The sequence below is a fragment of the Anneissia japonica genome, unplaced genomic scaffold, assembly GCF_011630105.1.
Source record: "Anneissia japonica isolate Jap-2015-1 unplaced genomic scaffold, ASM1163010v1 scaffold288012_len1326614_cov192, whole genome shotgun sequence".
NCBI lineage: Eukaryota > Metazoa > Echinodermata > Crinoidea > Comatulida > Comatulidae > Anneissia > Anneissia japonica.
In genome coordinates, this window is record NW_022756612.1 from 246,387 (window position 1) to 260,295 (window position 13,909).

At 35.1% G+C, this 13,909-nt stretch overlaps 1 protein-coding gene across 9 annotated transcripts in view; it reads left to right on the top strand.

Annotated features, from left to right (window-relative positions):
• Positions 1 to 863: 863 nt before the first annotated feature.
• LOC117124283 (CUB and sushi domain-containing protein 3-like) overlaps positions 864 to 13,909 on the top strand; it is a 49,407-nt gene continuing 36,361 nt past the window's right edge. For 8 of the 9 annotated variants that reach the window (XM_033270456.1, XM_033270457.1, XM_033270460.1 and 5 more), the window contains exons 1-10: positions 864 to 1,016; positions 1,790 to 1,960; positions 2,120 to 2,326; positions 2,597 to 2,818; positions 3,895 to 4,068; positions 5,564 to 5,749; positions 8,170 to 8,343; positions 9,149 to 9,337; positions 11,930 to 12,124; positions 12,940 to 13,113. In XM_033270456.1, the coding sequence (XP_033126347.1) occupies positions 899 to 1,016; positions 1,790 to 1,960; positions 2,120 to 2,326; positions 2,597 to 2,818; positions 3,895 to 4,068; positions 5,564 to 5,749; positions 8,170 to 8,343; positions 9,149 to 9,337; positions 11,930 to 12,124; positions 12,940 to 13,113 (1,810 nt within the window). In that variant the 5' untranslated portion in view covers positions 864 to 898. The remainder of the gene's footprint in view (positions 1,017 to 1,789; positions 1,961 to 2,119; positions 2,327 to 2,596; positions 2,819 to 3,894; positions 4,069 to 5,563; positions 5,750 to 8,169; positions 8,344 to 9,148; positions 9,338 to 11,929; positions 12,125 to 12,939; positions 13,114 to 13,909) is intronic. The other variant, XM_033270464.1, reaches the window with a different exon arrangement.

Genomic DNA, 13,909 nt, shown 5'->3' on the forward strand with positions numbered 1-13,909 from the left:
GATATATCATTTATTTCTTTGATAAAAACATTTAGAATAAACATTAAAAAACGATTATATCTAAAATCCCACAAGGGAATTGGCGATCGGGACCCTGCAAGGGTACCAGTCTCGGAAAGCCATGTTACGCAACTGATAATTTGTGGTATTTATGCAGTTCTCCAGTTTTGCATCATGTTTCTGTTAACATTGATTTTGCAATTTTTTTCAGAACTAACTGATGCAATAGACTGTCCCTACAATGAAACAGAAGTAGATAGAACAGGTCGAAGGTGTAATCGTGATACTTCATCATGTTCTGGAGAATCTGCTAAATCGGATTGCAAAGGAAGACGCCGCTGTAAATGTGATGATATATGTGGTTTCATTTGCATTAAAGTTTGTAAGTTGTCTTTAACTTTTTTAAATATAAATAAATTGTAGATCCCCACATTATTCGTCTGACTTGTGATTGCATTACTTGCTATTTTTCTCTTGTCAATAACAATATAACGATACATATAGCAGAAGATAATTATATCTATTTTCCGATTGACCAAAGTTAAAGATGACTATTGCAATATTGAAGATCTGGGTTCCCTCACTGTCGGACTGAGTGTATCGTACACACGTGAGCCAGTGCGTTTTGGAACAAATGCCACATTTAGCTGTGCCCCTGGTTATCAACTGTCTGACGAATCTCTGAGTATGAGAAAATGTCGTGGAGATCAACGAGATGTGTATAAGAGACAGCTTAACCTTAGTTAATACTTCATCTAATAGGCCAAATGTTATCTATGTTTGATATTTTCCTTTTGTGATTTGTTAGGCCATTGAGCCATATTTAATATTTCCTGCTTTGCCGTGTTTCTTAAATTATCCAGGATATGCTGTCATCACTCACCTACCCGAGTCCAGTATGAGGAAGACAACTGCTGTTGCTATACCTTCTTCGTCAACAATTCCTTGTCAGACTTACAAAGGTGTAATGGTGTCTTCAGTCTTTCATGCTTTTCTGTTTATTTTCTTTATAATTGGTGAGTGTCCATTTTTTTTTTTATCATTCAAGAAGAAAATTTCAGTTACGTTTTTGATAATGATGAAATCCTGCTTATAGTAGGTACTGACGAATTTAACATTACTGAAATGTATTAACATCATTGTAATATTGTTTTTGTTATGATGATGGTTATGATAATTATTATTATGAATATGATTATGATTATTGTGATGATAATTAGTAGTGTAAGGCCTATGCACTCTTTTGAGGTGATCAGAAGGGCCCTACACCCCCAGGGGCCTGAAGCACCCTGACCCACCAAAAGAGGCTGATATTAATAGCATATTGTGTCTCTGACAATGACTGTAGGACATATATTATATCCAGTGTCCAGGCTCATCTAAATTTGTCAAAATATTTAAAAAATGCGGATGGAGGTAAAAATAAAATTGTATTCAAATTTTAAGTCTGAGTGCCATTTCTGGCTATGTAGAGGTGCTATATTCATAAATTGTCTTACCTTAGCCTCAACCATGGTGAGGCTGAGGTGGTAGTCCCTCCCTGGGCCCCCTCGATTTCAAATTCCTGGATCTGCCACTGATACATCATTTATTTCTTTGATAAAAACATTTAGAATAAACATTAAAAAACGATTATATCTAAAATCCCACAAGGGAATTGGCGATCGGGACCCTGCAAGGGCACCAGTCTCGGAAAGCCATGTTACCCAACTGATAATTTGTGGTATTTATGCAGTTCTCCAGTTTTGCATCATGTTTCTGTTAACATTGATTTTGCAATTTTTTTCAGAACTAACTGATGCAATAGACTGTCCCTACAATGAAACAGAAGTAGATAGAACAGGTCGAAGGTGTAATCGTGATACTTCATCATGTTCTGGAGAATCTGCTAAATCGGATTGCAAAGGAAGACGCCGCTGTAAATGTGATGATATATGTGGTTTCATTTGCATTAAAGTTTGTAAGTTGTCTTTAACTTTTTTAAATATAAATAAATTGTAGATCCCCACATTATTCGTCTGACTTGTGATTGAATTACTTGCTATTTTTCTCTTGTCAATAACAATATAACGATACATATAGCAGAAGATAATTATATCTATTTTCCGATTGACCAAAGTTAAAGATGACTATTGCAATATTGAAGATCTGGGTTCCCTCACTGTCGGACTGAGTGTATCGTACACACGTGAGCCAGTGCGTTTTGGAACAAATGCCACATTTAGCTGTGCCCCTGGTTATCAACTGTCTGACGAATCTCTGAGTATGAGAAAATGTCGTGGAGATCAACGTTGGAGTGGTGAAACACCAACATGTGTAACAGATGGTAAATTGAAGGAAGCCTTTCATGTGTAATGTATCTGTAATGATTGTGATTCTTTTTTTGCTTTTTCTATTTGTGTTATTACAGTTATTGTTTTTGTGTGTATTGTTGTGCTGGTTTATATGTGAAATTTTAAGAGAGTATCATTGGCGAATAATAATAATGATAATAATAACAACAATAATAATAATTATATAATAACACTAACAATATCAGCAAAAAAATGGGATTGCTACCTCAAATGGCATAATTTTTTAAATGCTCTACTTATAGTGTCATGTGGACCGCCACCTGCTGTGCGCAGAGCCAGACACAATGGAAGGGATGTATACGGAAATGATCGGCTTATCTACGGTATTGGAGAGCGTCTTAAATTTACCTGTTGGCATGGTTACTATCGAAAAGGAGGAAGTCCATATATAACTTGCAAACGTGACGAGTTCAACTCTTCAGTTGCCAACTGGACTGCTGTTGATCCATATCTTGAATGTTATCGTAAGTTGCAAATTTTAAATGATAATAATGAGGAAATGATGATATAGTATAGCAATGATAATGATAATAAGAGTATTAAGAAAAGTGGCAAAAATTCATAATATTACATTTTAATTAGCAACACATCAATATTTCTGCTATTAAATGCTTAGTTAAGGGCTGTACCTACAAGACTCGCGACTAAACATTCGAAGCAATCAATACCCCCTTAACAACTGCTGTACTACTACTACTAAACTAGGCATAGCTTCCAACGTTTCTGTCAACTCTGGATTATGATGATTATCATGATTATGTTGTATTGTGTGGAAAATGAACAATAAACAAACAAACAAACAAACAAACTCTCCAGAGGGGAAACCAGGGGATGTTGCAATAGTGAACCATGTCCCCAAGAAATAAATAGGAGTCAGTTAACGACACAAAAAATTTGGCTTTTTAATATACTGTACAGGTAATAATAACTTTATTGAATCGTACACAGTGGCACACACTATCAAGTGGTGCGTTCACAATAAAACATTAAAAGAACACAGTACATTCGTCAGCAGCAGTGGTAAACGTCAACGACGGCCATGTGTCTTCTGAGGAAGACGGCTACGTAACAGTAACAGTAATTCATATTCTCCACATTATAAGCTTTAAAGTGATAGGTCATTTACTGAAATTGACTTGTAAGTTTTGAGTAAAAGTATTACAGCTTCTCTGCTTTTGTATACAATCTGCCACCTTCGTGTGCAAAAATTACTCAGTTTAATATTTAGGGACAGTATGCTGATTTTGGAATGGTAAGCCTCATGTAAATAAAATGTAATCAAAATATATTAAAGATGTACTGTCCCTTGCAAAAAACAAAAATCATAAAAATCATTTTTTAAATTTACTTGCCAATTTTAAAGTAACATAAAAATTATCAACTTGAACATAGAAATTAGTGTATTTAGTGTAGTGTATGTTACTGCAAAATGAGCAAGTTAATTAAAAAATTATTTTTTAAGATTTTGGTCATTTTTAACGGACAATACATCCTCAAGTGTATTGAAATAGCTTAATTAATGTTGCCTTGTTCAATTTAGCTGTTAGTTGTGGGTTTCCTGGTAATATAGCCAATGGAAAGAGAATTGGAAATGTGTTTACGTTTGGAAGCCAGGTTACGTTTGAATGCAACACTGGTTACCAGCTATCTGGTAGATACTATAGAACGTGTCAGGCTAATCAGCAATGGGATGGTTATGTACCATCGTGTAATCGTAAGTAGTCTTACTTGTTTTGTGCTAGATAAAACTTAGTTACTAAGTACTGCATTAGAAACCCTATTAAGGGGACAACTTTGGACCTGTATTAGAATACGCAGTGCCGGCCAGTATGGGGCCTGACTATTACCAAGGACCAGTCTTACCAACTTGATCGCATTCAGCATAGAGCCTGTTAAACAAAACTTGTACATGAGATGGTGACCCTGTTATTCCACTCACTGTAAGAAGGGACAACTTGTGCAGGGGATACTTTTCAAGGTTAAACACTCTGGGCATGTACTCCGTAATTTGCTACCTGATAAAACAAATATCAACTATAACCTTTGAGCTCCTTCAAGTTGCCTGAAATCAGAACAAAGAGGTCCTGTGACTTTGTTTTATATGATGGGGTATTTGCCAAGTGGTGAAGTCTACCTTCCCAAGTTACCCCTCCTCCCCCATCCAAAAAAAAAAATCCTGTAGGATTTATTCAGTATTTACTCATTTGTATGTCTTCTTTATTTATGCCCTTTTTGATTGTTTTTGTTTTTCATGTTTTGTATATTTAAATAATTAAAATTTTTTTTATATTATTACATTAAAATATTCTGTACATTTAAATTTTCCTTAAATTTGCAGTAAAGTTATTTAAATCTTAAAGCTTTAATCTCATGAGTGCATGGTTTGCTGGGCCCTTTTTTTAGTTTGTGTCCAAAATGTCAAAACCGCAATGAAAAGGTTAGTATTTTTATACATAGCACTACACATACCTGCAGAAGAGAGGACAGACACTTGCCCAATCGTCATTTGTTGACAAGTGGTAATTGAAAACATTACATTCGAAAAAAATTTAATGTTACATATGAATAATTAAGGAATTCCTTTAATCAATGGACCCTAATAAACTAAAGAAACTTTAATTTAATAGGAATATTTGAATCTGTAGTCTAGAAGAAATCATCAAGTTCTTCAAACACAATGATATTTATTTATTGTACTGTTGTACCATTTCAACTGCCGCTAACTGCAGGAACAACCCACATACACACATTTACCTAACCTTTGTATAATAATTTCCACTAGTATATGATAAGCAATTATACTAATTGCTCAATAATATGTTAGACATATATAGCACTTCATTCCAACAAGGCCTTTAAGTGCTTCATATTATTTAAAGGAATTTAAGAGAATGATCTGTTGGCCATTTGACAGGTCTATCCTCAACATCAGTAGACTTGATGAATTTAAAAATGCAGATGTAAGAAAGGCAACAATAATCTTCTCTAGAAAGAGCTTGGAGTTACTGGGAAAATTTTACAATGAATACACAAGAATAGAGTTTGAGGAGGCATCAGCCGGCAGTGTCTGACAGGCTGATGATGAGGATGGTCTGTTGGCTATTGGCATGTGTCTGAATTTCTAAATGAACCCGAAGACACTAATGTGTGTTTAGGATGTAGGTAAGTGTTAATACATTACCTGTTTTTTATTTTATTTTTTTCATCAGCAATACAGTGCCCACGTATATCAACACCTGAAAACGGTGGTCTCTTTGGATCGTCAACTACATATCGCAGTAGTGTCGCCATTGAATGTGAAGATGGGTTTGTTGTGGCAGGAACTGATTCGCAATTACTTACTGTAACCTGTCAGGCCGACAAAACATGGACTCACAGTCTACTGACATGTGAAGGTTATTGCTTTGATATTATTTGGTTATATTAACTTAGTAAAAAAAGTTACTATAAGTTAAAAAAAAAAAAAATAAATCACTTAATTTGGCTCTATAGAAAATGTATTGGCTAAAGATGAAAATTGGAGATTCTGTCAATCAAGCTGTTGATACTTGTATGGTTTGTTCCTGCCCTAACTTGGTCCATTCACGTTCAAAAGTTGTGTAATCAAGCAAATAGAATTTTATTACTACACAGAAATCTGTGTTGCGTTGACAGTTCCTTTGCTGTCGATGCTTTATAAATCCTTGGTTTTGCCTTGTGTATGTAATTTGAGCACTAATTATATATTATCTCTTATTTTTACTATTATTTTTTTTCCTAATTATTATTATTGCTATTATTACCACCATATATTTCTTTTTTTTCCTAATTATTATTATTGCTGTTATTATCACCATATATTTATTATGTAATTATATAATTGTTATTAATACATAATTATTATTATTATTATAAAGTATTATTATTGATATATGTATTATTTATGGTAAAAGATAATTATTTTCTTAAAGAGTATAACTGTTGCAGACCTGTCAAGGGTCTCACACTGGCTTGCTTGAGATTTCTTCTGGATTTGCTTGAGATTGGGTATTTTTTGAAAATTATGCGTGAGGTCACAAACCTTAAGGAAAATACAGTCAAGTGTCGATATAACATACACCTTAACAGTGAATACATTGATACAAAGTGCCACTTTGATATCCCAGTTAGTTTTCTTCAGTCTCTGCTGAGGTGGTGTCGAACACTCTGACGATTGCTACGGGATCACTAGCGCCGATAGTTGTGTTTCTACATGTTGTATGCTTGTTTTGAGAAAATAGCACATTAAAAAATTATAATTTAAAGAAATTCTGGAAAGCGTGAGAATATATAGGCCTCGCGTGAGGCCTTAAGGTCAAAGTTAATTGCGTGAGGCTCCCGGGATATGCACAAGGCTAGACATGTCCTTTTACTATTTGAAATTTCTTTAAACTTTATTGATTGGCTTTGTAGCTTTCTGTCATTGTATTGTATTTTATTGTATGTGTTGCTGGGTTAAATGAATAGATGGTTAAATGGATAGATGGATACATAGATACATGGATAGATGAACATCTTATAGATATAGATAATACCATTAGATAGATGGATGGATAAATGGATGGATAGATTGATGGGTGGATATATGGATGAATAGATAAATGGATGGGTGGATGGATATGTGAATGGATTGATAAATGGAGAGATGGATGGATGGATGGACAAATGGATTGATAAATAGATGGAAGAATGAATAGATGGATGATGGTTAAATGGATAGACGGATACATAGATATGGATAGATGAATATCTGATAGATATATAAATAGGTAATACCATTAGATAGATAGATGGATAAATGAATGGGTGGATGGATGAATGGGTGGATGGATGGATGGATGGATAAATGGATGGATAGATTGATGAGTGGATATATGGATTAATAGATAAATGGATAGGTGGATGAATAAATATAGATAGATTGATAAATGGATAGATGGATGGATGAATGGACAAATGGATTGATAGATAGATGGATGAATGGAGAGATGGATGATGGTTAAATGGATGGATGGATACGTAGATACATGGATAGATCAGGTATATAATAGATAGATAATACCATTAGATAGATGGATGGATAAATGGATGGATGGATAAATGGATGGATAGATTGATGGGTGGATATATTGATGAATAGATAAATGGATGGGTGGATGGATAAATGGATGGATTGATAAATGGATAGATGGATGGATGGACAAATGGATTGATAAATAGATGGATGAATGAATAAATTGATGGCTGGATTAAAATATCTAGAAATTCACAGAGAGTCCGTACACCTGTATACCTGTATATTATAAAGTCTCATGCAATTACTCTGTGCATTTCTTATGCAAAACACAGACTTGAGGACCTCTATATCTAGTTGACTAATACTTACTTTTGGTTTTGTGCTTCAAGTATGATTATTATTTTATGTGAAGTTGAATTTTCCAAAATTTAATTACAAAAAAATCTATAAAAACCAATGCTATTTGAATTACTGTGTTGGATAAAATTTCTCTGTATTTTTTAGGATAATACATTTTCTTGTATCTTGCTATCAGCTCTAGATGCTCCTAAATATGTTATCAGATTTGTCAGTTGTATAATCATGGAGGTATAATATATTATAATATATTTTTATACCTCCGTGGTATAACCGACCCTACCCACAGAACATTTCCAGTTCAAAGCCTTTCACAAAAAATATGGAATATTAAGAATGCTTTTGAATTACTGTATGTCATTTGTTTTGTTTTTGCATAATGTATTTTATTATTATTAAGTGTTACACTTTTTTTAAATTCAGCTGTGGACTGTGGAAACCCAGGCATTCCAATGAATGGGAGTCGAAATGGAGTTAACTTTGGTTACAACGGCTACATAATCTTTTCATGTGATGATGGTTTTCGTCTAGAAGGAAGTAAATCCATATATTGTCAAGGAAATAACAAGTGGTCTGATCCCACTCCGATATGCAAAGGTAGGCTTACAGTTATGCAGAGTGATATGATATTAACATTAACAGAGTTCCCAATTTGCAAGAAGCCACTTCCGGGGGAACTGGTTTAATGAGCTTTCTTAACATCAATAAATTTTATTTTTGCTGCATGTATAGCCATTGCCAGCTGACTTATGGGAGACTATTGAAACTGCAATAGTAAAAACATGCAATAGTAAAAACATGCAATAACATGAATTTGCTGGAATGGGTTAAGTTTCCAGGAGATTTTTACTTGCTTATTTCTGGGACACTCCTTCCACAACTTCGAAGACACTTGAAGGTCCATAGTAATATTGGTAATGTCGTTTATTTAGGAGATATTTATGGTGTCTTCAATGTCATAGTCATCTATAAATAAAAACATTGTACAATTATAATGTAGAGTAGAAGTATACATGGTCCAGTGGTAAGCCTTTGGTGGCTCACTCAGCAGGCCAATTCACATGAGGAGGTTAAATACTGGTACTATTACTGGTACGGGCATTTATAATGTGCCTCTTCCTTTTAGGTATAAAGCGCAGTTATTTCCCTGGTCATTGGGTCAATATGCTTTAAATGTTGCTGCTGGTAATCAGCACAGGAACAGGCAACCTCACCAGGTATCTATTTATACTCCAGGGTGGAGAGAAGCAATGAAGATAAGTATCTTGCTCAAGGATACAAGCGAAATGCACAGTGAGGGATTGAAATCTCGAACTCAAGGTTGGGAAACCAAACCGTTGCCGCTGCGCCGAACCGGTTCCACTGCCATTCTGAATATAAATTTTGTTTATCATTTTTTTAGGTCAATGCGAACTGCCTGAGCTTGCAGACAACCTGACACCGATTTCTGGTTACTATCCTGGTGATAAAGTTGATGAAGGATCAACCTACATAATCACATGTTATGAAGGTTACAACCTCAACTCAGCAACAAATATTTGGAAATGTCTTGCCAGTGGAAAGATGTCTTTTGTTCCAGTTTGCATTGAAGGCATGTAGATACAAATTATTATTGTTGCATATAATTGTTTGTGTATATTGCTGTCAAGTCTGATGTTTAATGATAAGATTACCTAAAAAGTTGTATTACTGTTATATTTAATGTTTCATGTTCAGTTGATTAATATCCACAGCAGAAACTATCAAAATTTAAATGACATAACACTTGATCATCTCATGGTCCTTTTTAAGTAAAGCCATAAAACTGACATTGTAAATTAGGAAATGTAAATCAAAACAAAAGAGGAAATATCAAAGGTAGAAACATAATTTACAGGGTATAATAAAATATTAAAACTGGTTAGGATTCAATTTGTTTTTAAATCCAACTGAATACATAATTATACTATCTTATACTGCAAGAATTTTAGTTATTTTTTAATTTCCATTTTAAATTGGAAGGTGTATTTAAGTTTTCTAGGCCACCATTTAGTTCATTCTATAATTTAGCACCTCTGTAACTGATTATGAAAAATACCAATTACTGATGTGAAAATATAATCAACATAATATACCGTAGTTGATTTTTAGATCAATGTTAGTGGCCCAGTGAAGTTGCATTTTTTAGTTGTGCTTATTTTATTCTATAGTCTTGGGTTTTGTACCAGTGAGACTCATGGATTAATGAGAATCATGGCTGTGTTTTGGTGGGAGTTATGGGTTGTGTACCAGGGAGTTATGGGTTGTGTACCAGTGAGAATCATGGTTGTGTACCAGTGAGAATCATGGATTAGTGAGAATCACGGCTGTGTATTGTGAGAGTCATGGGTTGTGTACGAGTGAGAATCATGGATTAGTGAGAATCATGGCTGTGTATTGGTGAGAGTTATGGGTTCTGTACCAGTGAGAATCATGGATTAGTGGGAATCATGGCTGTGTATTGGTGAGAGTCATGGGTTGTGTACCAGTGAGAATCATGGATTAGTGAGAATCACGACTGTGTATTGGTGAGAGTTAGGTTGTGTACGAGTGAGAATCATGGATTAGTGAGAATCATGGCTGTGTATTGGTGAAAGTCATGGCAGTGCCGTAACGCCTATGCACTCTAATGCGGCGGTCCACAGGGCCCCCAGATTCTAGGGCCGGGGCCCTACCGATAGGCTCCTCGATCTAGCACCCTGACCAAAAAGGACTTTGTTAATAAATAACACCATAATGTGTCTCTGAAATCAACTGTAGGGCATATATCATATTATAACGATTAAAGTGGGGGCCCCACCTCTCGGTCCAGGTATCCCACCAAATTTGTAAAAAAAAATTTAAAATGGAGATAAAAAGAAAGTTATATTAACAATTTTAAGTCTGTGAGTGCCATTTCCGGCCATCTAGACATACCATAATAATACAATTTCTTATGCCAGCCCCACAAGGGCAACAGCATAATGTAGGACATATAATATTATAATATTATATCCAGTGGCGGAATAAAGAGTGGGGGTGGGGGGCTGCCGGCCTGGAGCTTCCGGCCCGAGGCCCCACTAATTGTCAAAATATTAGATAAAAAGAAAATTATATTCACAATTTTATGTCTGTGAAGTACCATTTTCAGCCATCTAATGGTGCCATATTCATAAATTTTCTTACCTCAGCCCCAACCATGTTGGGTCTGAGGTGGCCTCGATTTTCTGGATGCATATTATATCAATTATTCATTGTTAAAAACATTTAGAATAACAATGCACATCTAAAATCCCACGATGAAATTGGTGACCAGGACCCAAAAAGGGACCCCAGTTTCAGGAATACACAGGGCCTCCGGCCCCACCGTTACGCCACTGAGTCATGGGTTGTGTACCAGTGAGAACCATAGATTAGTGAGAATCATGGTTGTGTGTATCAGTGAGAATCATGGTTGTGTACCAGTGAGAGTAATGGGTTAGTGAGAATCATGCTTGTGTACCAGTGAGTGTTATTGGTTGTATATTAGTAAGAATCATGGCTGTGTATTGGTGAGAGTCAATGGGTTGTGTATCAGTGAGAATCATGGTTGTGTGCCAGTGAGTCATGGGGTTGTGTACCAGTGACAGTCATGGGTCATGTTGTACCGGTGAGTGTTATAGGTTGTATATTAGTGAGAGTCATGGGTTGTGTACCTGTGAGAATCATGGTTGTGTACCAGTGAGAGTCATGGGTTAGTGAGAATCATGGTTGTGTACCAGTGAGAGTCATGGGTTAGTGAGAATCATGCTTGTGTACCGGTGAGTGTTAATGGTTGTATATTAGTGAGAGTCATGGGTTGTGTACCAGTGAGAGTCATGGGTTGTGTACCAGTGAGAGTAATTGGTTGTGTACCGTCGAGAGCCATGGTTGTGTATAATACTTGCAGGCGAGTCACATCGTGTAAAATTTTGTGAACCTGTAAAATATGTTGCATGAGCTAGCGTATGGCGTGAAACTGCACCCACAACAGGTATTTTAAGCCAACTGTGTTGTCGTGCTAGAGACACTTGATGTGACATGTTTTATGTTTGAAGTATTGACCAATAAGTAATGTTGCATGTAAGATTCATACAAATATTGCAAAATTGTATTGACATAGTAATGGATAATGAGTTTATAGTTAGACTTGTATTTTTCTTTCTAGATCCATGTCCTGAATTACAAAACATTGATAATGGTAGGATAGAATACATGCCAACAGATGCACAAGGTGGTTTCTATATGCCTGGTACAATTGCAACTTATTATTGTGATGAAGGATATGAACTTACCAAGGACTATCAACAACGCACATGTGTACGAGGAAGTTTCACACGAGAAAGTCCAACATGCACAATAAGTAAGATTTTATATCAGGGCATGGTGTAAGTTAGGGATGGAGAGTGTTTGTATTGTTAAAAATATAAACAAATAAATAGAAACCAAACATCAGGTCCAAAATAATTATCAGTATACACCATATCTCAGAAACTGTTACTAAGCCTAGGAATATTTACTTCAAGGAATCTATATTTCTGTGTGGTTTTAATCACTTTAGATATATATTATCTTAATAGCTTGTCTTGTGCAATTACTATGTAAAAAGCACTTATGAAATGTGTAGGCTGCTGCACTCTGACCTCTGATCATTAGTACCTTCAAATATTTACAAAAACATAATGCAATAATGTCAACTGATTATTGTTGTATATTTTGATATATATTTCAGCCGCTCCGAGTTTCTTTCCTATTCTTCCTTCTTCCTTTATTCTTTCATATTTTATGTTAATTTTTCCATAATTGCAACAGATTACTTACACATACATTAAGTAAGTTTTTAAATATAATTGTTTACGTTTATGGGCTAGTCTCTGTATACTTGTTCTATAATTAACATAACTCAATCTTTGTTCAATTTAAAGAGATATGTCCTGGTCTCGACCACCCTAGAGTCACTCTCAGATAGGCTTATTATCTTCATTTGACTTCTATGAATGGATACGTTGTTCGAAGCAAGAAATCAAGTTGCCTTACTCAGTACCGTTCATGTTTTTATCGGCGGGAAATCTCCCCTACTACTGGCTGGGAAGAAATGCTGTATATATACTGATGATCTTATTTGAATACTTTCTCTTTTGAAATTAGAAAATAAACTTATACCTCATTACTCTACAGCAACGTGTGATGTTCCTGCAATTTTAAATGGAAATGTTGTTGGGAGCTTCCCTGGAGCAGTGAACCATGGGGTGATGGTTAATTACACATGTGATGAAGGATATCACTGGGAAGGCTCTCCACTGCTGTGTTGGAACAAAACATTTACTCCCACTCATCCTTTGTGCCTTGAAGGTAACATATTTCATTCAGAAAATTTAACAATGGATTTGATACGTTGTTTGTTCATTTTTATTATAATTATTCTATACTCTGATTTCATTAAGCATATTTACGTGTGTCTAAGAATAGATTAATCAAAATTACTAACTGAAAAAAAAAACATAAGTAAACTTTTAACTAGAAGAAGAATAACAGTAATACTACTTTATTTGTCCTCAATCAACATGAAATTGGAAATTTGGACTGGCTCCCACGAACCTGCATACAACATGTAACTGATACAGATATAAACATGTTCCATATCTCATCTAAATCACATTGTGAGCTTTAATCAAGAAGCTCGTCAATCATACTCAGATTAAAACCCCACGTTGACTAGGTTCGAACCAGGGTCTTTGACACAAGAAGTAGTAACAATACCTCTTGGCAAAACACTCAGCTCAGAGTCATAGATAATTCATTTGTATATCTCTACTGTTTACTTTTTATATTTATTCATTTCATACATATAGACCATTATAATGGATAGTACTTTTTTGTTTTTAATATTTTAATGAATGTTACATTCTATTATTTTGCCAATTTTGATGATGGCTCTCTAGGTAGGCCAGCTACAACCCCACAAAGTATGAAAGAATATTTTGATTACCATACTATACAGAATACAATACCTCTGAATTCTATAGTAGGGATATTTAGATCCACTAGGTGGTGTGACCCACATATCCTCACCCTAACATCCTGGTTGGAAACATTCATGCATACATCCCTCCTTTTTACCCCACAACACATAAAGTATATTGATGCC